Source organism: Chlamydotis macqueenii, chromosome 1 (genome assembly GCF_036417535.1).
Source record: "Chlamydotis macqueenii isolate bChlMac1 chromosome 1, bChlMac1.mat, whole genome shotgun sequence".
NCBI classification, from domain to species: Eukaryota; Metazoa; Chordata; class Aves; order Otidiformes; family Otididae; genus Chlamydotis; species Chlamydotis macqueenii.
In genome coordinates this window covers 56,260,734-56,285,677 of record NC_141556.1, presented here as the reverse complement: position 1 = coordinate 56,285,677, position 24,944 = coordinate 56,260,734, and the positions used below count along the sequence as shown (strand labels likewise).

The 24,944-nt window shown below is 49.2% G+C and overlaps 1 protein-coding gene across 1 annotated transcript in view; it reads left to right on the top strand.

The window, feature by feature from the left end:
• The first annotated feature begins 1,431 nt into the window (after window positions 1-1,431).
• CACNA1I (calcium voltage-gated channel subunit alpha1 I) overlaps window positions 1,432-24,944 on the top strand; it is a 170,643-nt gene continuing 147,130 nt past the window's right edge. The window contains exons 1-3 of the mRNA XM_086740121.1: window positions 1,432-1,613; window positions 1,763-1,781; window positions 15,569-15,870. Coding sequence (XP_086596247.1) covers window positions 15,590-15,870 — 281 coding nt within the window. The 5' untranslated portion in view covers window positions 1,432-1,613; window positions 1,763-1,781; window positions 15,569-15,589. The remainder of the gene's footprint in view (window positions 1,614-1,762; window positions 1,782-15,568; window positions 15,871-24,944) is intronic.

Below are 24,944 nucleotides of genomic sequence, written 5' to 3'. Positions count from 1 at the left end.
GAGTTAACAACCAAGGGCCTGTTTTGTAGTACGATTAAAATGCTTGGTTTCCCAGCCATTTTTAGGTCAGATGTGTTAATTACCCTGACCCAGCTATTCTAGCTGCAAACGCAAAGTCTGCGACAGCCGGCACAAACGTCGTCTTGGTGGGGAAGGGCTGGAGAAGGCTTTGTGTGATCCTGTGAGGAAGTTGAGGAGCTTCTGGGCTGCAGCATGTGTTGTACTACACCCCAACTGGGAGCTGGGTGTTTTTTAGCTGCTTATTTACAATATATGTCTGTGGCAGATGCAAGAGTATCTCTATCTCTCCTAACATCCAGGGTTTATTGGTCTGAACAGGCAAAACCCATGAAGAGCCTTGAGGACTGTGATGGCTTCATGCAGTGTCTCTTTCCAGCTCAGCTCAGGGATGCTCAGGAGGAAAATTGAAGGTTGATGCTGCAAGGATGAGGGGCCTGTGCTGGCGTGGGTACAGGCTGCTCGGTGGTGGGAAGGGACCAGTGGGGGAGATGGCTGGTCTGACCCTCTGTTGGAGGGGGCTTGGGGCAGCCGTACTCTGTTCTAGCCCTGAGATGGCGGGATCCCTGCATGTCATCCATCCCTCTCATTTCCTCCCAGCTTCACGAAATGCAGTAGGAAACTAATTTGCAGTGAGTTGTTCCCACACCCTGAGTTCCTGTAACAGATTTGGGAGTAGGATAGAGGGAGAGGAGGGACTGGTTTTGAGGGAGGGACTTTTTTGGGGGGCTGTTAGGTTGTTTTTTTCTCTTCCCAAGGGGTAAGTCTCTAACCTGCTTCGTCTGTGACCTGTGGAGGGACGCATGCTCACAAGTTCAGGGCAAGGCAAGCACGCCAAAGCCAGTGTCCATCAGAAAAGAGAGGGGAAAATCAACTGTCCTGAGACCCCACCGTGGATGCTGGTGTGCAATGATGTGTGAGGAGATTTCTTCCTTTCCTCTGGTCTTGCTAAAATTCCTGCCTTATGCGCCTCTAATTGTAGGTTTCCCCTAAAGACATTTGGTGTCACTGTAAGGACGGCGTTTCTCTCTCCCTCTCTGCCTGTACAGTTATTCTGTCTCTCTCGCTGTGCAGTTTGCTCCATAAGCTGTTGGTGAACATACCGTAAGACACAGATAGCGAGAGACAGACAGACAGAAACCACACACCAGCCCTTCCTCCTTGCTTTCCCACCATGGAATAGCTAAACTTGCCCCTACCCACACCTCCCAGCTCCCCACGATTATTTTGACCCTCTGGTCTTTTTGGAAGGAAGCTTCTGTCACTTCTTAACACCACTTGCCTGGAAAAACACACACACACACGCACACGCAGACAGAGCCCCCCAAACCCTCCTGCAAAGGAAGGGTTTTGGTTTTTTTTCCCCTCTTTTCTTTTGCTCTGACTCCAGAGCCTCAGACTCCAGCCTGAGCAGCCACAATTTCTCACCATGTATTCTCCTTTTAAACCATCTCCTTCCTGCACACGCTCAGTCCTTGCAGCCACGGATCTAACACAACTCCCCGCTTCTCGCCTGCAGGTTCTTTGCTCCCCGTCACTCAGCTGATCCTGATCTTTTTTTTTCCTCCTATTTTTCCCCCTCCCCGGGCACTGAGGTGTGTGTGTCTGTGTGTGAGCGTGCCTGTGTGCAAGGGGGGAGAGGTGGGGGGGCTTTTTTTTCTTTTTCTTGGTGGGGGAATTTTTTCAAAGCGTCTTCATTATTATTTTATTTTGCTTCTCTGACTTGGACACTTCTCCCTTGGAGATTTCTTTTCCATGCAAAGGTAGGTGAGACGCATGCACACCTGGCTAACCTTATGTCTGTCTCATTTCACTTGTTTTTTTTGCTGTCCTTTTCATAGAAAACTTGCGCCCACCCGTGTACCTGCATCATTCCTGTTTTGTTTCGTACCTGTTTCCTCTCTGGCAGAAGTAAAGGCTGAGGGTAGACATGTCTGTAATGTTAATAATTCTGTCTCTCCGGAGAGGAAAGTTAATTCTCTGTGCATGTCCAGCTGTACACGCATGTCCGTCTGCGGTGCCCATGTATGTGAGACTGCCTCTGTTTCCCCAACAAGTAGCAATCATTGATTTTGGTGTGTGTTTTGGGCAGGGGTGGTGGTGGAAAGGGAGACAACTGTGTGACCAGCAGTTCACGTCCATGAGCGATTGCAGCAGAGAATGTGTTTCTCACACATATTCAGCAGCTCTTTATACATGACTATGAATGATACAAGGAGTGTGAATAATCCCAGGATTTTCACATTTAGCCCTGGTTAGTTTGTACTGGTATGATGGGGAAGGATGGTGGGAAAGAGGAAGGGTTACAAAATCTCCTCCCTGGAGATGCAACTGTCTGAGACTTGTATATATATAACTTTTCTTAAAACCATCTCACTGTTCAGGGGCTTCTTGGGTTTGGGGTATTTTTTTTTTTCTTTGCAAAGCGAGAGTTGGGTCTTGGGTTTAGATTTCATAAATTGTCTTTTACTGTTTTGTTTATGATTATTATTGCATTTCAATTGCCTGTGCAACATCCAAAGTGTCTGAAAAGGGATAGGGAATAGGATGTACTTTAATATAGCAAATGCATCATCCTTTGTACATCACTAGAAGCTGTTGGCTGGAGTCAGGGGGGAGAGAAATAGAAAAATTAAAAAAGAAAAGAACCAGAAATAATATTAGGTGTTGTGGACTGCCAATTATCTGGCATATTTTCTGCCAGCACTGGTTTTCGTAACACTCTTGATGGATACCTTTTCCTTCTTGGTAACAGCAGCTGTGTGAAAAGTACCGGGGGCTTTAAAAAAAACCAAAACAAAACAAAGGGAAAAACAACATGCATCATTTCCCTGCAAATTATTACAAAGAAACATTAGAAAAGCAGAACTTGCTCTGCATTTTCTCTCTGCTAATAGGAAGCATTTTTCTCATTGATCTGGGGGTTGCTAGTGGTTCTGTATCTCTGTTGCTTAGAAGACTGCTATGTCAATTGTCGGTTGTTTCTGTATGCTATTGCAGAGCTCTGGGTCTTAAATTTGGGCTGGTGATTGAGGATTTATTATCTCAGAAGAGGGAAGGGATCTGCTAACCCTCCACCCCCTCACCCTCGACGTTTGCACTCCAGCATGTAAACTTCTCTGTTGGTGGAAGGAAATCCGCAAGCTCATTATCTTCTCAGCACCCTACCTGCAAAGAAACTTTTAATTCGAAGCCCCTGGGAATTCCAGAGCCATGTTTCTGTCCCCTTTCCCCTCTATATTTTAAGAACACCTCTTGAGCATCTCTCCCCCAGCCAGCACTGCCCCATCCCGTGGGTCTGGGCAGGAGTGCAGCCTCGGGCAGGAGGCAGCTGCCCGCTGCCTGCAAGGGCTTGTGCTGCTGGACTTCTGAGAGCATTTGTTTCTCTCTCTGTTAAATAACAGAATAGTTTCGTGGCATTGGCGTCGAATGTGAGCGTCCTCAGAATGGTGGCAGCGCACACCCCCATTGGTGAAGGTCTAGTGCCACAATACCAGGGGAGCCGGGAGGCAGGCAGGGATTGAATCCGGGCATTCCGCTGGATTCCTTGCCCACTGGGCAAGGCATTTGGACCAGGCTGGCTGGGAGAGGATGAGGTACCTCTCTGGGAAAGCCTTGGCCATGGCTGTAGCAGGAAGGTGAGGAAAAGCAGTTTTCCTGCAGATCTCACTGGAAAGCATCTCTCCAAACACTGGCCACCTCGGTTCACCAGCAGATACACACGTGCCTTGCCAGGAGGTCTGGTGGTGAATATGTCAGGGACACGTGGAGGGAGCTTTGATCTGCCACGTCTGAGAGGTTTGCCTTGTGAAGCCTGGATCGATCTGGCAGTGCCTATCATAAAGTGAGGGTTATGTCAACCTGTTTCATGTTTTCTCTCACAAAATTTTCCCTTGTTGCTGCGTTGGGTGTGTTTTCAGGCAGTGGACCTGGCTGGAGCAGGGCCAGCGCAGCCACAGCCGTCGAGGGAGCGAGGGGAGGTGTCGCAGGAGGGGGATGCTGATTTGCAAGGAGCTCACTGCTTGCCTGTGGGTATTTCTGGGTAGGCCCAGTGACCTCAGTTGGGATATGAGGAGAACGGTTGGGCTGCTTGGGGTCTATCTACCTGCAATGCCCTGGGGGCTTTCTTGTGTTCCCACCCTTGTTCCCACCTTTATCCCCACCAAGAGCAGTACCTTCCTCGTTGGTCCAGCCCTATGCCCCAGGCTGAAGCTCTGGCTTCTCCTCTAGTCCTGGGCTCCCTTCCTTCATTTGACCAACCCACTTCACGCCTGGCCACATTACTGCTGCCCGATCTGGTTTTGGAGAACCAGATGTGTCTGTGCCCAGTGCAATGTGGTCCCAACCTACAGCCCTACTTAAGTGTTACAGCCCTACCGTGTTCTTCCACAAAAAAGCACAGCAGGGGGATAGCCCAGCCCAGGCTGGCTTAGGCTGAGCCCTGGCCACCTTTGGTTTTGGGAAAGGCTTGCAATTCCAGGCTCTGCTGCAAAGAAGCCATATGCTTGGTCAGCTTTTTTTTTCCTGGGGAAAAAAAAAATGTTGAAACCCATTTTTATTCATTTTTCTCAAAGAGAATAAGTAGCTACAGCTGGAAACTCATGAAATGCGCACACAGTGTTAGGAATCTTTAAAAGAGCTGGCCACTGATTTAAAAGAAATTTGATCTTTTATTAAATCAAAGTCCTAATCTTGCAAATGGAAGCAAGCAGGTGAACAGCTGCACTTGCACAGAGCCCTGCTGAAACTGCTGGGTCCATGGATGGGCTCAGAAATCAAGTGGCATAGGTGGATCTGCACCATCAGGTAGTACCACTTCTTTAGCTGTATTTTTAAAAATCTATAAGATGGGATAACATAGGGCTGATTTTAAGAGCGTTCAAAAACTACAAAACACCAACCTGTTATTGGAAAGTAAGGGTTTCTTCCCAGTTATGCAGAGGTGCATCGTTGTTTATAATGATCTAATGTAGTCAGCTTATTCAGTTTATTCATCTGTGTCTGAAATGTGTACCTTGAAGCTCTTCGAAATCGCCTAGCGGTTTGAAAAATGTCTTATACTGATACAAAATTTATTTAAGCCCTCTAATCATAACTCAGACTGCATAAATCAACCCACTAACTTGGTAATAAACTCCTTGCTTTCCCAGTACTTGTCAGGCCACCGTGTTTGAAGCACTGCGGTGTACCCTGAAGAGCAATAAGCCAAGTCTATGGGGGACTAATTGCTATGAGGAGATCTCAGAAAATGCCTTGTTGCTTTTCTGGGGCTGGAGGTGTGTGCTGCTGTGGTGGCACAGGAGGGAGGTGGTCTCTTGGCTAAGCCAGGCTTGGTCATCAGGGGCTTTGCAGGTTGATACGGGTCCTTGCAGCCCGTGGGTGAGTGGAGATGCTGCGGGCTGTTGGTGTGAAATGCTTCTTGTTGGTGCTTTCTGCAGTAGCTTGTGTTTCCCAGCGCCCGCAGAGTGCAATACAGCAGCCCCATCTCTGTGTGAGCAAGACAGGATCAGAGGAGAGCCTCTGGAAAGAAAGGCTGTCCCCTCTTATCAAGTGTGTGTGTATTAAAAAAAAAAGGCATCTGGTCTCTGCTTTTGACATAACCATCATCTGCAGTGCAGGCACCACATCCTGCTCCATCATACCTCGATGTAAAGCTTGACGGGTGCATCCTGGGGAGGGCTGGCAAGTGGCATTTCCATGCAAAACCACTGGAGCTTGGGGTTACGGCTGCACGGTCAAATGGGATGAAGAGGAGCTGCTGACCTATGCCATTGGTAGCTGGTGAAGTGGCGAGCACTGGGGGTTTTGCTGCTGCGATGGGGATGCCAAAAAGTATTTGTGTGGTGTGATCATTGTCGGGGGAAGGATTTTGTTTCCTTTCTCTGTAAATTGGCAGAGTTTGTCTGTGGCTAGCAAAACAGTGCTGTCTGGAGAGCACAGGCGAGGTTAGTGGGATTAAACATTTCCCAGGTGTTGCATTACTGTGCCTGGCTGACAGAATCGATGGAGTTGCTTTCCAGGACGGAGGTTAGGAGTGGATTTTCCTACAGGTCAGACTGGCTGGGATGGATGGGATCTGCTTTCTGCTGCAGCAGTGTGTGTGTGTGTGCAGTGTGCCCAGCATCATCTCACGTCTCTTTCCAGAGTGGGGACTTTTGGCAGTGGTGATGCCCTCAGTTGCTCCTCTTCCTTGGGCATAATTTTTTTTCCCTTTTTTGCCTTTAGAGCCTCTCTAAGTTTGCCAGTGGGGGGTGGTGGGATTTAGGGGTGGGGGTAGCTGTTTTACAGACTCTTTTGTACTGAGTTTCCCTGCAAGGTTTTCTGCTATGGGGAGGGATTGGACTTGGACCACAGGGGTCCATTTCAGGTCTGTGGTCAGATATGCTTGCGTTGGTGTCTTTGCTGCTTCTTGGTGATTTCTATTCAAGCAAGCATCCAAGCTTTGGTTTGTTTTGTTTTGGTTTTCTTTTTTTTTCTTCCTGGTGGCAGCTGGAAGAGAAAGGGACTTTTCAGGCTTATATAAACGAGTAGCAGTGTCAGTGAAATCATGCGGGATGCAGGGAGCCATCACAAGGTCCTGGTCTATCTACTGACCTGAGATCAAACAGCCCGTAGGCCTTTGCAGAAAGGCAACCAGTGTTGTCTCCGCTCTGCTTCTAGATGAATTCCATCTTCATAGCTATATTTCTCTCCGATATCCCCTCTCCTTTCTAGAGGCAGAGCCTGGGGCATCATCACACTCCACATAGCTTCAGCTCCCTTCCTGTTTTTGATTTTGCCAGAGTTAGTTTGCTCCAAATGTGCATCTGGGTTTATGTAAATTATGTCTTTTGGAGGCAGTGGCGGGGGGGGGGGTGGGGGATGGGACACAGTGATTTACAGGGAGGGAGAGGTGTAAGATGTAACTCTTCATTGTCTCCAAATCCCTTAGTGTTGTGTTCCCTTTAGATGTGTTGTTTCCTCTCTCGCGTCTCCCCACCTGCCTTTCCACCCTGGGGAATCTCCTCTCCAGATGTGAGGGGTGATGTGGGTTGGGACAAAGCCTGGAGGTGAGGTGAGGACGTGTGTGCAGGGGTGGGAGGTTGCATCCAGTGTTGCGTTGTGACAAGGAGCATGAGGTCTCCCGTGGTCTCCCTGCTCCTTGTCTGCTGCTGTTTTGCTACACCCACTCACTGCAACGCTCCTGAAGGAAAATTGGGTCGGGCTGGGCACTGGGCCTGGGACAAGATGGGCAAAAAGGTTGGTCTGGGAAGGGTGATGTGAAGGGGCAGAGTTTTTCACTACCAGCTTCACCCAGGTGGGAGCAAACAGCCTGGCCCCAGCCTCAGGCTGCCCTTTTCCATCCACCCACAGCGGAGGTGCAGTGCCAGCAGCTGCAGCACTGGGGACCATCTGCCCTCGTGGTGGGCAGGAGCTCCGTTCCCCCAGCGTGGGCTTCTCCATGAGGCATGATCAGGGTATTTGCACGTTTTCCCTCTCCTGCAAGCGCTTTGCATTTTGGCTCAAATGAGAGTGCGAGGGCAGCCCCAAGGCCGTCACTGCTGGGAGCCTATGAGACCACTGTCTTCCTCTTCATCATACTCATCAGATCAGTCTTAGTTGATGTCTTCATTACTGATCTGGAGGAGGGTGTAAACAGCATGTTAATGGCTTTCCCGAATGATGACAAACCAGGTTTGTGCCTGCTGAGGGGAATGCAGAAGAATAACACAAAGGGAGCTAGCGAGGTCAGAAATATGGGCAGAAAATAACGTAATGAGATTTGTCTTAGCAAAAATGCAAGCTAATGCATCTGGGGGCAATGTAATCTGAAAAATACCGTCTGAGGGCCTGGTGAGGGGCAGGGAGGGGACGGCGCACGCAAAGAGACCGAGGTGTGACGGTAGATGGCATATCAGACAGTGGCTTGCGGCGTGATGGGGCCAGCAACAGAGACATCACGATGGCAGCCCGCCTCTGCGGTCAGCCCAGGCGGCGGCCCTGCGGGAAGGCAGCGCTTGGCACCTCGCTACCAGCAGAGCATTTGTTGGCGAGAGGTGGCTTTCAGTGCGGATCTGCACGGAACGACCGCGGGGCTAGGGAGATTAATTTATGAGCAAGGATTGAGTGCTAAAGATGTGTAGCTTGGCTAAGTGGTGGTTTAAGCGAGAAGACATGACAGGAATCCACTCACGTGAAAAGTGCCTGCGTGCCTGACGAGGAGGTGTTGCTGTGAGCAGTGCCGACCGAAGGAGGCTGCAGGGAGGGAAAGGGGTCAGGTTGGAAGGGGAAAACACCAGCTCTGGGGCAGGAGCTCCCCATAGATGGGTCTGTTAGAGTGGAGAGTCATCCTGAAAAGGAGGTTTTTGGGACACCAAAAATGAGAATGTTTCGTTAAAAGCAAGCATTCATATTCTCTGGGGAGCAATTGGATGAGGCTGAGGTCTTCAGTAGCACTAACCTCTGGGTCTCAAGTGCCCCACATAGTTAAGACCAGGTAATGATTTTCCACTAGGAATCTTCCTTTGCCTCTCTACTTCCTCCACTCAAGGAAACCGTGTTGCTCCTGTGCTTTTTAGTCTCTCATTGTTTATCTTTTCCCCATCATCCAGAAATATCTTTAGTGTTCTCCACAACTTCTCCTTCAGGCTTGGCCAAAGGCTTCTTAGCAGCATAAGCAGATCCCTGCTTTGCTGTGCTGGGGATGGGAACCAGAGGCATGGCCAGGACAGGGCTACACCAGCCACATGAGGGGGAGGTGATGTAGTGGACGTCGCTTTGATGTTAAGGGTGGGAGAGTCCAGGAGATCTGGGCTGGCTCTTCCTACAGCTGTGGGGTGCTGCTTATGGCATGGAGTGAGGGCAGGGTCTTGCAGAGGCTTTGGGATGGAGAGTTTGCTTATCTTTATTATCTTTCCTTTTTCCATGACAAGTGCCTTGTGCTGACCTCACTGCTCCTTCCCCTGCTTGGTGGGATGGGGGAATTTCTTCTGCTCTTTGTCTTGAGCAGGAGGAGGGCTCCGAAATCACCAGGGTGGACAGGGAGAGGCTATCAAGCTCCCCGAGCAAATCTGGCAGAGGTTAATAACACGTGGGATGATAAGGCACAGCAATCACCCAGTGTGCGGCCGAAAGGCAACAGGTTGTGGGCATTTGACCGAGAGGGGCAGCCGGGAGACCCTGCCTCTGGTGCAGGCCACGGATGGCGTGTTTCAGGGGCGCGCGGGCACACTGGCACCTGTGAGTGATGGATTCGGGCACTATTTGTAACTCTTTCTGCTGGGTTCTGCCACGTCCCCTTGCATTAGGAAGTGCTGAGATGACAGAGATGCAAAAGCTCCTCTTTCAAATTAGCTGCTAATAAAAGTGACCCTGTTCCTTACGGGTACTTGTACACCTCCACACACATACAGGCAGCTGAGAACAGGCGCTGCCTTACATGAACAGGCAGAGAAACATGCCGATGCCAGATGAACACAAACACGGAGGGAGCCGCGTTCCACTAATTATATTGTACCACGGCAAATGTTCGAAATGTGAAACCTGTATGACTAACGCATCCCCACAGCCAGACGCATGCATCAAAGATAACACACCACCGGCGCTTGCCATTTATAGCAACAAACAAACTCGGTCTCACAACTCTGTACAACAGACCAGCCCGGGAGGCACAGGCACACATGCAGCTACCAAATGGGGTCACCCCCACGCACTCATAAATACACTGCACAGTCAGGGATGTCCTTAAATAAGTCTAGGTTTGCGTGAAGCTGTCCACAAAAGCCATGCCCCAAGATGCTCGTCAACTTTCAGATAGATATTTGGAGTTGATAAGCAAATATGTGCGTCGCAGGTGCTGCTCCGATCGATGGGGCCATCTTGCCCTCCTCTGTGACGCCAGCTGGAGGTTGTCATTTTTGTCCCTCTTCTGCAAGGCTGTGGCGGGGTGTGAGCATGACAGAGCGGCTGCCATGTGTCCTGCTGCTTCTGAGTAGCAGGTGGATGGTGGTGATGGATGGTCTGTAAAGGCCTTGCATCCCCTCAGGATGGGAGGTGCTGTATACACGTAAGGCTGCTCTTAAAGGAAATATACTCTGCACTTTCACCTTGGCTGCCGGCCCTGGTGTTGCCCATGTGGGGAAGAAGGGATGGGCCTGGGGCAGCGTGAGCTGGCGAGGGGCATAGGGTTAAGGATGGCGGTGGGGAAGGTGAACTCAGTGGATGCTCCCTTGTGGGAGGGGAGAGATCCCACTGGGCTCTGGGTGGATCGCCTCCAGCACTGGGATGGTGCTCCGGGGACCTCTCTCTGGTATTCCCCTCTCCTATCTGGCTGCCAAAGGCTCTTTTGCTGGCAAGATGCCGTAGTCTCCCCTATCCTGTCTGCACCCTAGGTGCTTTCAGGAAAGGCCTGTGTGAGCATTGCAAAGGTTGCATCAGTCCTCCCTCACCCACAGTCCCTGAGGGTCCCTCTCTGCCCAAATCCCTGCCGAGGAGGGGTGGCAAGGAGCCAGGAGACTGCATCAGCTGGGGCCTGATGCCTGCAGGACACTTTGGGCTGGCTCGCCCATGGCACTTTGGTCAGCTGTGGCATGTGTGGTGAGTCATGGCATTAACAGCCCCGGGATGCCAGTTGCAGCCCTGGAGGGGAGCGTGTCTCAGTAGAGACCTCTGTCAGCAGCACACGCCAGGAGATGACATCGGCCTTTGGGGACAGACAGCCCCAATCTGAAGCACTTCCCCTGAATCCTGACATCTCCCCTCCTCATTAAATCCACTGTTTCCCTTGCCGTTTCAGAGCATCCTTCTCCCTTCTTCCCCAGTGGAGTATGGCAGAACCAGGTGCTTTCTCTGAAGCGGGGAAGGGCTGAGCCAGAGGCTGGCAGCTTCTCCCAATGCCTGCCAAGTCAGCGAGCTCCCTGCCAGCACACGTGTCCTGGGCAGGTGTGCGTGCCGGATGCAGGACCAGTGGGGGCTCGGCTAGGGATGGTGGTGGTTTTAAATGGCCCTTGGGGATGGACCGTGGGAGGAGGAATGCAGACTTGAGACCTGGCTCTGGGGAAGGCTTTGGTGCAGGCTGTGCAGAGAGAGAAGCAGGAGGAGCTGCCAGCCCACAAACACTTTCCCTTCCCCTGGGAGGGAAGGGCAGCGGGTGTAGCGTTGCTCCTCCAGCGGTATGCGACTTTTGCAGGCAAATGTTTTTGTGCATTTGGAGGGCGTTTGGCCAGAAAAGAAAAGTCAGAGGTGGGGAGGATTTGATTTTCACTGATATCTGGCCTGCCACCACCAGCTGGGGATAGGCTCGCCTGAGCAAAGGCTGAGCGGGAAGAATGTGCCTCTGGCCACCCCATAACCTTCTAATTGTCCTCTGCTATTGCCCTTGTCACAGTAAAACACTTCTGCAAAGGGGAGGTTAGAGGCATCCCAAAGGCTAGTTCTGGATCCTTATAATCCTGTCTGGTCTTACTGTTACTGTCTTTTATCTGAGTAGGAACCCTCTCCGTTGATGCACGTTTTTCTGGGTATGCAGATGTGAGCGTGTGCCGATCTCATTCCTGTTGGTCATTCTGATTTAAATAGGTCTTCTCCTGGGTTGAAATATTGCAGCAGACTCACTCCAACCAAGTTACACAGCAATGCTACAGCATGGGAAGGCCAGTAATTGCAATCCCAGAGAAAATATCAGCATTTTATGAGTTACAGCCTGGTCCAAATGGTAGAAATATCTGAGTCCAACCTCCACATCTGAGCTGGCAGTGGCAAGGACCCTGGGTCTGTCTCTGGCAGGGAAACCACTCCTTTCCCCTTTGAAGCTGAGACAGGAGGGCTGACTCTGTGTAAAGAGCTTGGAAATGTCCCACTCCTTGGGTTTCCCCTCTCCTTCTTTTGACACAGTGTATTAATCCTGCTTAACGTAGGAAATACACCGTGATCGCAGCCTTGGGGCTGGTTTGGGTGCCAGAGCAGAATTTAATCTCAGGAAGGAAAGGAGTATTACTTACATCTCCAGTGGGGCAGCTGTCATTCAAGGACTGTATTTAGCTTCAGGACTCCCAAAAGGATTCACCTGGCTCTCTGTCCCTATGACCTCTAATGAGTCACTCTGGGCTGCACAAATTGGAGCAATAAACTGCCTGTGATGCAGCCGCTAACTGATTTGTGCACGTGTGCTTGACACAGGTGGAGCTGCATCCCCAAGTCCCAGCTGCATCTGGCCGTGGTGAGATGGCCAGGAGGCCCTGAGCATTTGCTTGGAGGGAAAGCAGGGAGATGCTGATGAGGTTGTTTGTCCCATTCCTTTGCTCAGTTGTATTGCTAATTATGAAGCTTTCTATGTCACAGTTTGGAATTGTCATGCCCTCGTCAGCGTGGATGCTCTAAGCATCGTAACAAGTCGTTCCTCTTGGCTGTCCCTGCAAACCTTTTTCCTCCGTGTTGTTAATGGGAAAGAAGCTGGGCTCAGTCACCGCATGTTAATAGCCTGCAAAGGAGCCAGCTTGGAGCCGGCAACGGGGAGCTGGTGGGAATAGGGAATGGAAAAGGGGGTACAAGGAGTTGCATGGGTGCTCAGAGTTAAAAACTTGGTGAAAATGAAAACAGGTGCTGGATAGTGGGAAGGATGTGCTGCCACTTTTGATACAGGGGTTAAAAAATTACAAACAGCATCCCAAAGCCAGTCAGGAGACACAATACCTGTTTCTTTCCACTAGCTGCAGGCCTTTGGGGTAATGAATTCAAAGAGTCTCTGTGCTATCCCCTAAGGGACACTATGTCTGCTTTCTAAACCTCTACGCTTGCTGCTCTTTGTTCTGACAAATACCAGGCCTTGAAGAACAAGCAAAGCTTTGGATCAAAGTGTGCGTTGGAAACCGTGAGCTGAGAGAACAGGGCAGATAGGCAGAGCTTGCAGGGTCTTAACCGGGGATGACGGGGGAAAGGTGGAAAGGTTGGCCAGACCTGGCAGATAAATGCTGAGGAGAGCGCTGGAGAGAATGGGTCCGGCAGCGTGGGCATCAAAGGGGTCTCGGGCTGAAACACCAAGGATGCAGCACGCCAAGGCAGAGCAGCATCAGCAGAGATGCGTGTGGGCTGTGTCCTCCTAAAGTGAAGGGGACTGGGCCTTCCTCAGTTATCCTCCTATCCTGGGAGGATAACCTACGACCAGGACATGAGATGAGGTCTGTGCTGTGAGTCTTGGTGACAGACAAATCCTTTCCTGCTGCTGATTTGCCCTGCTTGAATTGCAGTGTGTCTGAGGGCTCTTGTGTTGCTTTTAAAACTGTACTGGCAGCACGGGCACTCCAAACGCTTGAGAATGCCAACAGGGTGAAAGGAGGAAAGTGCCCATCAGGTCACTGTCGGGCAGTCCTCGGGCAAGCTCTCTTTCCGAAGAGCATCGCTGTAACACCTCTCCAAAGCCAGGCCTTGAAGTTTATGTCATTCCCCTCAGTTTGACAAGCCACTTCCATTGTGCTATTTAAAGGACAACATTTGGCTTTGTGCTTTCCCAGAACAAGGCTGTCATAAAGTGCGCCCAGCCAGCAAAGTGATGGTCTTTTGCTAAAGCATGGTGCTCTGCAGTATTTGGGTGCCACTGAGCGTAAGATCAGAACAGGTCCATGCACCTATTCACCTGCACTCTCTGACCACTTTGCTCAGTCAAATAACTTTTGCAACCTGTCTTCATGGTGCTTTCACTGCCCCAGCAAAGGAGAGCTCCACAAGCTCCAGTAAAGAGTGCTTAATATTTAATCTCACTTCTAGTTTTTTGTAACAGCTCCCAGTTTGAATGAGTGACTGTTCTGTACAGGTTTGACATGCGTTTGCCAGTGTCGTAGTTCAACCCCGATCGGGACCAGACTATGCAGTCTCTCTCTCGCTCCCCCCACCCTCCGAGAGAATAGGAGGAGATGATATAAGAAAAATGGCTTAAGGTTTGAGATAAGGACGGGGAGAAATCCTTAAAGTTACCGTCACGGGCAAAACAGACTCGACTTGGGGAAAACTATTCATTTATTTCTAAAATTAGCAGGAGAATGAGACAGGGAACAAGATAACCTCCCCCCAGCCCTCCCTCTTCCCGGGCTTAACATATTCTCTACTACCTTCCCGTCCTGAGCTGCGTGGAGGGGGGAAAGGGAATGGGGGTCGCGGTCAGTTCATCATGTGTTGTTTTACGCTGCTGTATCATCGTCGGGGGAAGAACTCCTCGCATTCCTCCTCTGCTCCAGCGTGGGGTCCCTCCCACGGGCCACAGTCCTTCGTGAAACTGCTCCGGCGTGGGTCATCTCTTCCACGGGGTGCAGTCCCTCTAGAATAGCTGTCCCAGCGGGCCCTCCACGGGCCACAGCCTCCTTCAGGCCTCCACCTGCTCCGGCGTGGGGTCCTCCACAGGCTGCAGGTGGATCTCTGCCCCTCCGTGGACCTCCATGAGCTGCAGGGGGACAACCCGCTCCACCATGGTCTTCACCACGAGTTGCAGAGGAATCTTGGCCAGGAGCCGCGTTACTCCTCCCCCTCCTTCTTCACTGACCTTGGCATCTGCAGCCGTTCCTCACAACAGGCTGGCAGATGTCTCTCAGGATCCTTTTTACATCTTGTTCACTTCTCATCTCCTCTCCACTTCTTGCAGCCAGGCTGGGCCGAGTTGGGCCCAGTCGGCTGCCCGGCGGGAGGCCAGAGGGTGAGGCCTGCAAGGCCCATGAGGCTCGCGCCTCCCCCTCTCTGCCCCCCGCTCAGCTTCTTCACATCTTCTCCCCTTTTTTTTTTCTGTTTCCCCCTACTTAAATACGTTATCGCAGAGGCGTTATCACGGGACATTCTGCTACCAATCGGCTCGGCCTTGGCCGGCAGCAGGTCCCCCCTAGGCCCGGCCGAGTCCACTGAACAAAGGGGAACGACTTCTAGCAGTTTCCTACAGAAGCTGCCACCTTAGGCCCCCCCTCACTAACAAAACCAGAACAGCCAGTGTCGATCCAAAGGAGCCTGCCCAATGAGCGGCGTGGCACAAGGCCAGCCCAGAGTGTCCGTGGGTGGCAGAGGCCATGCCTGGGGCAGCAGAGCCGAACTTGAGGTTGGCAGGACCGTGTGAGGAACTGCAAAGGCAGGGTCACTGTGTTGTGCCAGGATGGCTCCACACCACTCCAGAGCACAGTGCTCCATTAAGGTGCTCAGGCTGGCTGCGGAAGAGTTGACACCATCACCTGAGATGGTACAGCACCGTGCCAGGGTGTCTCAGGGGCTACAGGGGTGATTTAAATAGTTAGTGGTGGAGATGACTAGCCAGAAGAGTCTTAGTAGAGAAAGGGACTGGCAGAAAAGAGAAATATTGGCAGAAGCTGTCCTGCTCCCACTGCTGGCATGGGGAAGTAGCCATGCTGCACTGCTGGGGCTAAACCAGAGAGTTTTGCTTAAAATTGCTTCAGCACGAAGTGTGACTGTGGTTTGTCATTGTCAGAACTGTCAGTCCTGCGGCTCTCCCTGCTCCAAACTGACTGGGAGAGCACGGGCATGCTGTGCTCTTGCTGCTGATTCCTCACATGGGTTTCATTTCTCTTTCTCCACTTCTTTCCAGGAGTTCTCGCTTGCGGCTGGCATGGCAGAGTACGTCCCCCAGCCTCCCTCCACCTGGGCCGCAGGCCCACAGCCCCCTCACACCTCCGCCGTCTGCCCTCTGGAGCCTGTAGATCTGGGGGTCTTGGAGCAGCAAACGCCGCCGGAGCAGCTGCCGTCCTCCCCAGAGCTGGGTGAGGATGAGGATGTCACCTCCCCACCAGACCCTGATGTCCCCTACCCTGACTTGGCCCCGGTTGTCTTCTTCTGCTTGAAACAGACCACCAGCCCACGAAACTGGTGCATCAAAATGGTGTGCAACCCATATCCTTTCTGAGCTGCCCCTTCTCCCTCCCCACCTCTCACTCCCTCCAGCTCCATCCCTCCCTTCTCCCTGCCCTCCCAGGGCACCTGGCAGGTAGGGAATGAGTTTCCTACATATTTAAAGGACTGCTTTGTTTCTCACTTGTGTTTAAACAGAATCTCAGCTGTTTTAGTGTGTGATCAAAAGAAGCTGATTATGAAAGGACTTCAGAGAAAGTTGCTGACAGCCCCAGTCACAGGGGGCTGGGTGATGGGAGAGGGGAGGGCTGAGGAGAGGTGTTTTAGAAAGGCCTGTTCTTCCCCTTCCTGGCTCCCTTTTTGCCTCTGTGCTGGGACAGATCGGGAGTTGGTAGCCCAGGAGCTTGTCGCAGGCTGCCACGAGTGGCAGAGGTGTTTCTTCCCCCTGAGCTTTAGTGAGAGCTCATCTTGCCCTTGGTGAGGGAACCACCACTCCTAGGCCTTGATGGCAAGGATGCACCTAGGTGACCCCTTGCCTTGCCAGCCAGCACACGTCACTGTCCTGCTGTGATGTCTGGCCAGGAGTGAATGGGAGAATGTGTTCAGCGTTTGATGCTGAGCCTCATACGCCCTCTGGGCGCGAACACATCCTTCCTTTGCACGGGAGGTCAGCGATCACACACGTGTGTCACCATTCCCACTCAGTGCCTTGATTGTATGTAGGCTCCTGCAGCTCACCAGGGCAGATGACGACCACTTGCACAACTCATTAGCACAGAAGCTGCTAGGAAGCAACGGCCTCTGTAGTTCTTGAGCCTGATGCCATATAAAAAACAGGTGGAGGGCGCCGGCTGGTTTTTGGACTGTGAGACCCTGCAGGTGGGGAGGAAGTGGAGGAGGTGATAAATCATCAAAGAGGTTGGTCTAAAGTTTTACCTGAACCTTTTTTTCTGGCCAAAAATCTCAAGTGGTGGCACTTTCTACCTTTAAGTTTCTTAGCTCCTAGTTAGATGGGTATTATCTATAAGGGTGCTTGTTATGGTTTTGATTCATTGGCTTCTGTGTTAAGTCTGAGTGTCTGGGCACACAGCAGAGACTCACAAGATGTTTCTAAGAGCCTTTTCAGCTTCAAGAGCCAAACCCCAGATGAAGTCTTGGGGTGCTGTCAGCAATAACAGATGACCTTAGATGGCTGATGAATCTGGAGATTTGTTTCAATTTCAAATGTAGGAAAAGGTTTGGGTTTCAGATCTGAGCTCTTGTCTTAAAGTTCAGAAGCTCTTAAAAAGGTATGGTGGTCTCAAGCACAGGTTATGACTGAGAACTTTTTGGAGATTTAGGTTTTCTGCTTTCCTCTCTATTGGCTGCTCCTTAAAATTTTAAAACTTCCTATTGGATTGTGCATTGCTTGTGAATCGGTGTGTCTGCACTGGTTATTACGTCCTGTGAATCTTGTCCCAGCGTATGGTGAGCTCAGAGTGAAGCATGAAAGAGTTCTGTGTCAATGCAAAGACTGGATTCAGAAAATGGGAGAAGAGCGATAGTCTGGGTTTGTGATGAATATTTGCTTTTGAATGGGGCAAGGAGATTGTGAGTGGAAGAAGAGAAGAACCTGTCCCTATTTTTGGCTAAAAAGTCAGTCAGAACAGTCCCTCCAGTTTGGTACATAGCAAGGAGTTTGTTTTAAGGCATTAGAGCTGTGTTATTCAATGAGTTTGGCACTATATGCCTATCTTAGTGTTTAAATGTTACTTTTGTTTTAACCCTCAGACATGCATGGTACTTGACTCTGAAGAGGACTTTTTGGTAGTAGAAGCTATAGAAGGAAGGAAGAAAAAAATGCAATCACCTGTTGATGACATCACACTTGGCCACATGTGACACAGGGGGTGAAGGGCAATGGTGGGGCTGCTGGAAACCTTTTGGAAGGGTTGTTTCAGAACTGTGATTTCAGCTCAGCTGTGTGAAGTTAGGAGATTATTTGAAAAGCAGAGACTGAGGGGAGAGGATTCAGCTCCTCCTTTGATTTCCTTCCCACTCCTGAGGTCCTGGTCTTGAATGCATCCTGCAGTAAGTAGTTCCTGTAACTTTTTAAATGAGGGATTGTTTTTGTACCATGAAGATTTCTTGCAGGTTCTTGGCATCACACTTTTTTTTGGTGGTGGTTTTTTTTGTTTTGTGTGGGGTTTTTTTCGTTTGTTGGTTTGGTTTGGTTTTTTTTGATAGTGCTATAGAAATGGTACAGTTCTGTGGCCTGGCGGAAGATCACTCACTGTGGTCTCATCTTTGGCTGGGAATGAGCCCCTTTGTGAGGGATGGTTCTATGAAAGTCAAATTGTCTTCTAAGAATTTATATGCTTTCCTGCTTTTTTTTCCTGTCTGAAGTTTTTTCATCCCTGTTACATTGGGCAGTTGAGTCTCTCCAGTGTCCTTGTACCAAGGAGGGGCAGATTGAGCTGCTGTCACAGGGCAACACCTGGCCTTTCCTGAAGATTCAGCAAAGAAGACAGAGCATTAATTAAAAGCCTGTTAATCTTCTCATTGACTTTCTACTAGGCCAGAGCTTCATGATCATTGTTATGGAAGTGCCGCTGATGAGACTTAAAATGGAAGCTCTGATCATTAAGGACTATGTAGCAATTTTTGTAAGCATGAGGTCATTAACTACCAAATTTCAATTTAGGTAATTGCATTCTACCTACTTAAATCCCCCTCCCCTGAAGATTATTTCTCCTTCCCTGAGCAGTCCTGCAATTTTGTTATGTGCTATTAAACAACTGCCATATTCCTTTGCTGCAGTGCAGTAAGAGGAGAAGGAACCACTTATACTCATGCTTTTAAATTCACTTCTGGATGCATATTAGCGTGTAAGTGTGTGATGCTGTTATTGCAGACATTGTGGACTCTAACTCCCTTTTAAGACAGGGACTACGTTCCAGGTGAAACTTGTGGCCTTTGATTGTGCTCTATGGTGCAAAGGAGCCTGATGCTTTGAAGTTAGGTTATTACATGTTTCTGGGGTGGCTATATGTAGTGTGAATGAATGCTTGAATTGCCCTAGTTTATTGGTAAGCAGATTTTTTTTTTTTTTTTTTTTTAAAATCTTGATTAACCTTGTTAGATATAGGTAACTGCTGTGTAATCAGCCGGGTACACAGAGCAATGCACACCTGGAGCCTGGCCTGGCTCCTGGTAGATGTGCCTGTCTGAAGGGAGTCTGACATGATGCAGCGTGTGAGCAACCTGCCTGGTCACCAAACAGTTTGTTTAGGTTGGTTTCTGTTTTCTGTTTTGATGAACAGGCACAAGGCTGGTTGTTCTCAGTTGCAGATCATGGGGTTGTGGCAGCTGCAGTATTAACACAGTTGGTATTTCAGATATAGTTATGAGAGAGACTGTAAGATGGGTTGTTTGTGTGGGTTTTTTTTTTTGTTTTAATAGACCCTAAACTCCATATCAAATAGGATTTCAAGTCGATGTCGGAGGGGAAATAAGGTGAAAAGTGTGAAAACATGTTTCCAAAACAACTGTGTAGCATTCATCTTATGAATTTATAAAGTGTTTGGGACTAAATAAAGGGCATGCCACATGGTGCCTTACAAATGGATCTTGATGCACTTTGCAAATTATGAGAAGATTGAGAGAGATGCCTGGGTGTCTGCATTGCTATTTGACTCCTTGGGGTTCCATAAAGACTTTACACTTCATCTATCCCTAGGGTCAAATGCAATAGATTTGGTTTGTCCTTTGAGCCTTTCTTTAAAAGAAACTCTTTCCAGGAGGCCCAGACCTCCCTTTGCTATTGTATCTATAATATTGATGTGACAGCAAGTGCAAGAGTGAAATGTGCCATTAAAAAAAAAAAAAAATCAATGCTAAAACTGTCACAGTAACGAGATAGGCTCTGCAGTTCACCACTCTGTCATTTTCTTGCTTGTTGTTATGTACCAGTCCCCTTCCCTCATTTGTGAAGTGTGTTGGCTGTCTGGGCTTCTGTTTTGCTCTCAGGCAGTCAAGTGTTGTGTTCCCAGTTGATTTCAGTTGTGTAGGAGCAGCAGGTCAGGTCCCAGTTGTGCAGAAGCTTATATATGCACTTAATTTCCAGTACTGGGAGCTGTGTCTTATAGGGTACAGAGCAGGGTGGCTTCTCAAAGCTAGTGTGGTGACTTCTGTGTACTGAGGAGCTGCCTTGTAGCTCATCAGCTTTAAAAATCTTCCAAGCAGTGGCTTTGTCATTGTACCTGTCCCTAAAAGTCCTACCACACTTCTGGAGGTACCTTTCCCATAACTGGTACTGGCAGCTCTAGCAAGCTTGGGTGATGAGCTTGGTTCACAAAGAAACAAGGCTGGCCTTGGGCAGATTGACGGGGGATCTGGGGAAACCTACAGATTTATTCCCCACTCTCTCCCTGCCTGTTGCCACAAATATCACTTGGGTGTGAGGCAATCGAGTACAGGATGGTTGTCAGTAGCAATAGTGGTTTTTCATGCTGGCGCTCCTCTATGGGAGTGGAGGACAAAATGCTGGAGGAGCAAAGAAAATGATGTGCATGTGGATCATTCATTGGTGCCTCTTGGCAACGTTGAGCTGGTGATGCCGTGGTGCATGGGGACGTTGCGCTGGCAAAACCACCCCTTGTTGGGTGACGCATGTGGCTAAGTGGCCAACAAATCTTTTGCTCATTAATAAACTTTGGGTGAATAGGTGTGTTTTATATGTAACGCCCTGGTCAAATTCCAGTTTGGGCAGTTTTGTTTTTTGTGAGTGAAACTTTACATGTGGATTCTTTATTATGTTGTACTTGGTTCTGCCTTAAGCTGTTGCCTTGTGTGCTGTTAAACCCTGGATGCAGTCTTCATAACAATGGGATGTAGTTAATTAATAAGCAAGCACCAGCTGTAAATTTATTGTGAGTCTTGTAATGATTGATGTCTGTCTTAAGGCCTGAGCTCCTGTAATCCTCTGATTAGGTTTACTATTCTTTTTACATGTGTACATTTACTTATGTGTGTGTGTATATATAAAAATAAAAGAAGGGTTTGTGCACCTCTAGTAGGTAGCAAAAAGCTTGGAAATGTGACCAGGAGGTATAATAATACATCAAAAATTGAGTGGCTTATGAATTTTAAGCAGCATTCATAATTCTTGAGGACCTAGGGATCATGGTTTTCCACTCTTGGGGTCAGCAGTATCAGCTTTTATGTGCATACCTGGAAAACACTGAAATGCATATGTTATTCCTGCTTCTCCATTTTAAAGACAGATCTCTCTCTGCAAATCTAGCTCACAAGGCAGGTGCAGAGTCTGGTTCCAACCTTAAGTTTCTATGATTATTTGAGGACTTGTGATAGCTTTGTATTGTTCTAGGTAATCAGGAAGATGTTGCTGCTATGCCCTTAGGAGTGGATTTATTTCTGTTGATTGCACAGCTCTGTAGACCTCCTTCCAGCCAACAGATATATCTGTATACCCAAGACCTAACAAGTGCAAGTGGAAGATTTTTCTTTTTTTTTTTTCTTTAAGAGATTATCTAACCTCTCTACACTCCACAGCATGTTAAATCAACTTTATGGTTGCCCCTGTTGCATTGGAAAGTGAGCTGATCCAGAGCTCTCCAGTAGACTTGGGATGTTGGTGGCATCAGTGTTCACCTGAACATGTGGCGAATGCTTTTCAAGCTTTAAAAAGGGGCAAGCCTGCTTTAGATCCTGCTGGCTTTTCTACCACTCTGCTAAGCTCTGTACTGGTAGAATGAAGTTTGCTCTTAGCAAATAAGAGTGACTTTTAATAAGCTAGTTGCCTAAAAACTTGATTAATATTTGAAGGCAATGCATGCATTGGGCCAACACTGCCATCTCCCCAGGACCAGTCTATCCTCAACTACTCTCCTTGCGTTTTTTGTTAACAATAGGCTTTAAAGCAGACGTTTTCTATGCTTGTGAACTGACCCTTTATTTTTCTTGTTAATTCTCCTCTTTGGAAGCTGACTGGGCTTCACCCCATCTAACTGTACCTGTCTGAAAACCAGGCATCCAGCCTGTTTCTGTAGATACTTGACAGATTATTATCTGTAGCAGGAAATTCAGCATGCTTAACTCACCCCCCGCAACTTCAGAGAGTGAAGTTACTCTGGAGGTGCCTGCTTTTCCTTCTTTACTAAAGAGGGAATTTCTGGATCACGAGCTGCAGGGATTGCTGGCTAGCATCCTGCACTGCCTTTAGGATTGCTGTGCTGTTTGGCTCCCCAGATGCTGTGGAGGGAGGTGAAGGAGAAGGCAGGGAGCAGATTTAGTTTTGGAAATGGTGCAGTCTGAACGTTTTAGTGTCTCCATAATGAAATATCAGGCAATCTTAGTTTTGTGGGAGGAGGGGACCATCCTCCTGAACTCTGGATGAGGAAGAAGTAGTTCTGTAAATTCCAGCTTCTTTCCTGGGATAGAAACTCTGTTTCCTGGCTGTGGTTGGTAGGCAAAGGCAGGTGGGAGGGGGAGCATGGTAGTCCTCAGGACCTGCACAAGTAGTTGGGAAGGAAGGTGCCTGTGCAAAACTAGTGACGAGGGACTGTCATTGATGTGCAAGTTTATGATGGGAAGTTTAGAGGGGTCGGTTGCATAGTCAGGCGTGGTGTAAATGGAATTTAAACTTGTGCGTTGTCATTAGTAGCACATCAGGGATGGATATGTTTGAAGGGGATTTGCACGCTTGCAAATTGGCTGGGTTGCGTGTATGCGAGATGTATGCAATTTCAGGCAAGTGGGCAGATGCAAAGGGATGAGGTCTAAATTTGGCTGGCTTGCAGGCTGGCCCTCTGTATCTAAGCACAAATGCTGAGCCAGGATAAATCACTGCCTCCCATCCCTCTAGCTTATTCTCTGAAGGTTTTTACAGTGAGAAGTTGAAGACCATAGTTTGGAAATGAAGCAGGACAACAGCTCAAAAAAAAACCCAGAGCTCTGACTGTCTGAAGCTTTAATGTCCGTAGGGTCTAAAAAAAAAATCCAAAATAAAGCTGAAAAAATTCTTAGTGCATTGCTACTGTCTTTGTGCAAAGCTCTGAGCGCTTTCCCTGTTACTGAAGGATAGATTCCTACTGTTGGAGCAAGGGCTAACTGTGAAATACTGAGATTGTGGTTTAGGAGAGGGGCAATTTTTTTTTTTCTATATGTTTCCCCAATATGCAACAAAAGCAGTAATAGACCTGCTAATGTTCCATGCCCTGGTGCTTCAGGAAACCAGGGCTAGGGCTCTTACTGTGACAGCTTTCTACAAAGTATCTCAATATGGTTCCTGGATTTCTGGTCAATGAATGTGGAAGGTGTGGGGAAGCAGGCAGGAGAGCAGAGTCTTGTCTTTGTCTGGTGTAAGTCCGTGTTGTTCTGCTATACCTAGTGAAAACGGACTATTTGTGCCAGCTGTTGCTCTTCAGGCTAGATTGGGAAGATTGCTCTCATCTTGTCTTATAGCACAGTGTTATCCAGTGCAGACAGTGTGGTTTGTGCCAGCCTAGGGGTGTGTGTGGGGGTACCTGGTAGCATCAGGCTGGAGGAGAGGGACGATGCACTCAACTGGATGTGAGGATGGTAGCGGTGCCTGCTGCGGAGGACCTCCCCATCCTTCCGCAAAGTGTGTTGCTGAACCGAAACAAATGCTGAAAAACCCTTCTGGAGCATATTGTGTTTATTCACTGGAATGTATTTTGCCTTGGAGATGAGAACCATTTACTCTCTGAAAGATGGTCAGTTTGCCTTTTTCAGCCTTCATGAACACTGGAGCAGGGTGTGTGAGGGAGCCGGAGGGGGCTCTTGGAGAAATAGAAAGGGCAATAAAAATACTCATTTTGAATTCAAGACCTATAAAATACCCTGACCAGACCTCTAATGGCATGTTCTGCCATAACAATGTGAAGTGAATAATGCAATTAACCACTAACAAATTGACCGTCTGCCTGTTTGAGGACTCGGCACTCTTCCCACTCAGACCATGGGGAAGGGCCTGCAGCCAGCTGAATTTGCTGTGTGTTGCGAGTGTGATACTTGACAGGAGCTGCTTCAGGTGAGGAATGGTTAAGAGTTGTAGCTCTTCTGCAGCAAATGGCCTGCAGGTGGTCCCAGGATGGTTAAGAGGAAAGACTGCATGAAAAAACTGGATCATTTCAGACCTGCAGAGAAAGCAGGAGCAAAGAGTTTGCCATCAAAGAGGCCTCTAAGCTGGGAAGATCTTTATAGTCCTGCAGAGACACTGTCTTTGAAAGATCAGGGTGTGGGAAGGCTGCAGCCTGCTGTAAGATGGATGAGGCTCCAGCTTGCACCCACTTCAGTTCTGTGGTCTCTTTGCCCACTGGTTCTGGTTGGCCTGGCACACCTTGGCCAGCCCCTTCCCCAAGTCCCTCGTGTATCTTTGTACTGCTGCCCCTCCTGTGCTTCACTGCTGGCGAAGGAGGTCCTGTCTGAAGTGCGCATCTCCAAAATGTTTTCATCCTCTCGCTGGTGGGGGCAGCGGGAGGAGGGCTGAGTGGTGGTGGGAAGTGCCACCAGGCTGGGCTGGCTGTCCAAAGGGACACATCCTGTTGGTGGATTTGGCTTGCCTTACTCTAGGTCGCTGCTGCTCCTTGGGCCGTGGGTTTGTGCTGCACTGCCTCACGTCAGCTGTGCTCCTCCATCAGGGAGGGAATGCTGCCGTCTTTGCTGCCCTACCTGCCTCCCCTCCCTGGAGGGGTGCTCTGGGCTCCGCTGCAGAAATGAGCAGGGATCTCCTCAGGAAAAGCTTTGAGGGAGGGGACAGGCTAGCCAACGGGGAATGTTTTTTATTCTGTTTGGAGAGAACTGCAGAGTTGTGACCAGCAGCTAGGGAAGGAGGCTGAGATGAACAAGGAAGGTAGGTAAGAGTGCAGCTGGACTTGTAAAAGAAGAGATGAATTGTGATTACGAAGATGTAAGACATAACCTCCACTTACCGCTCCTCATCAGTTTATCTAGGTTGGGAACAGCTACTCTGGCACCACGTTGCAAACCCCTGCTGAGCTTGGCAGGAATCTCAACAAATCCTTGTAATCAATGGTATCAAAGGCGGCTGATAGATCTGAGAGAATCAGCATGAGCGCTTGATCTTTATTGAC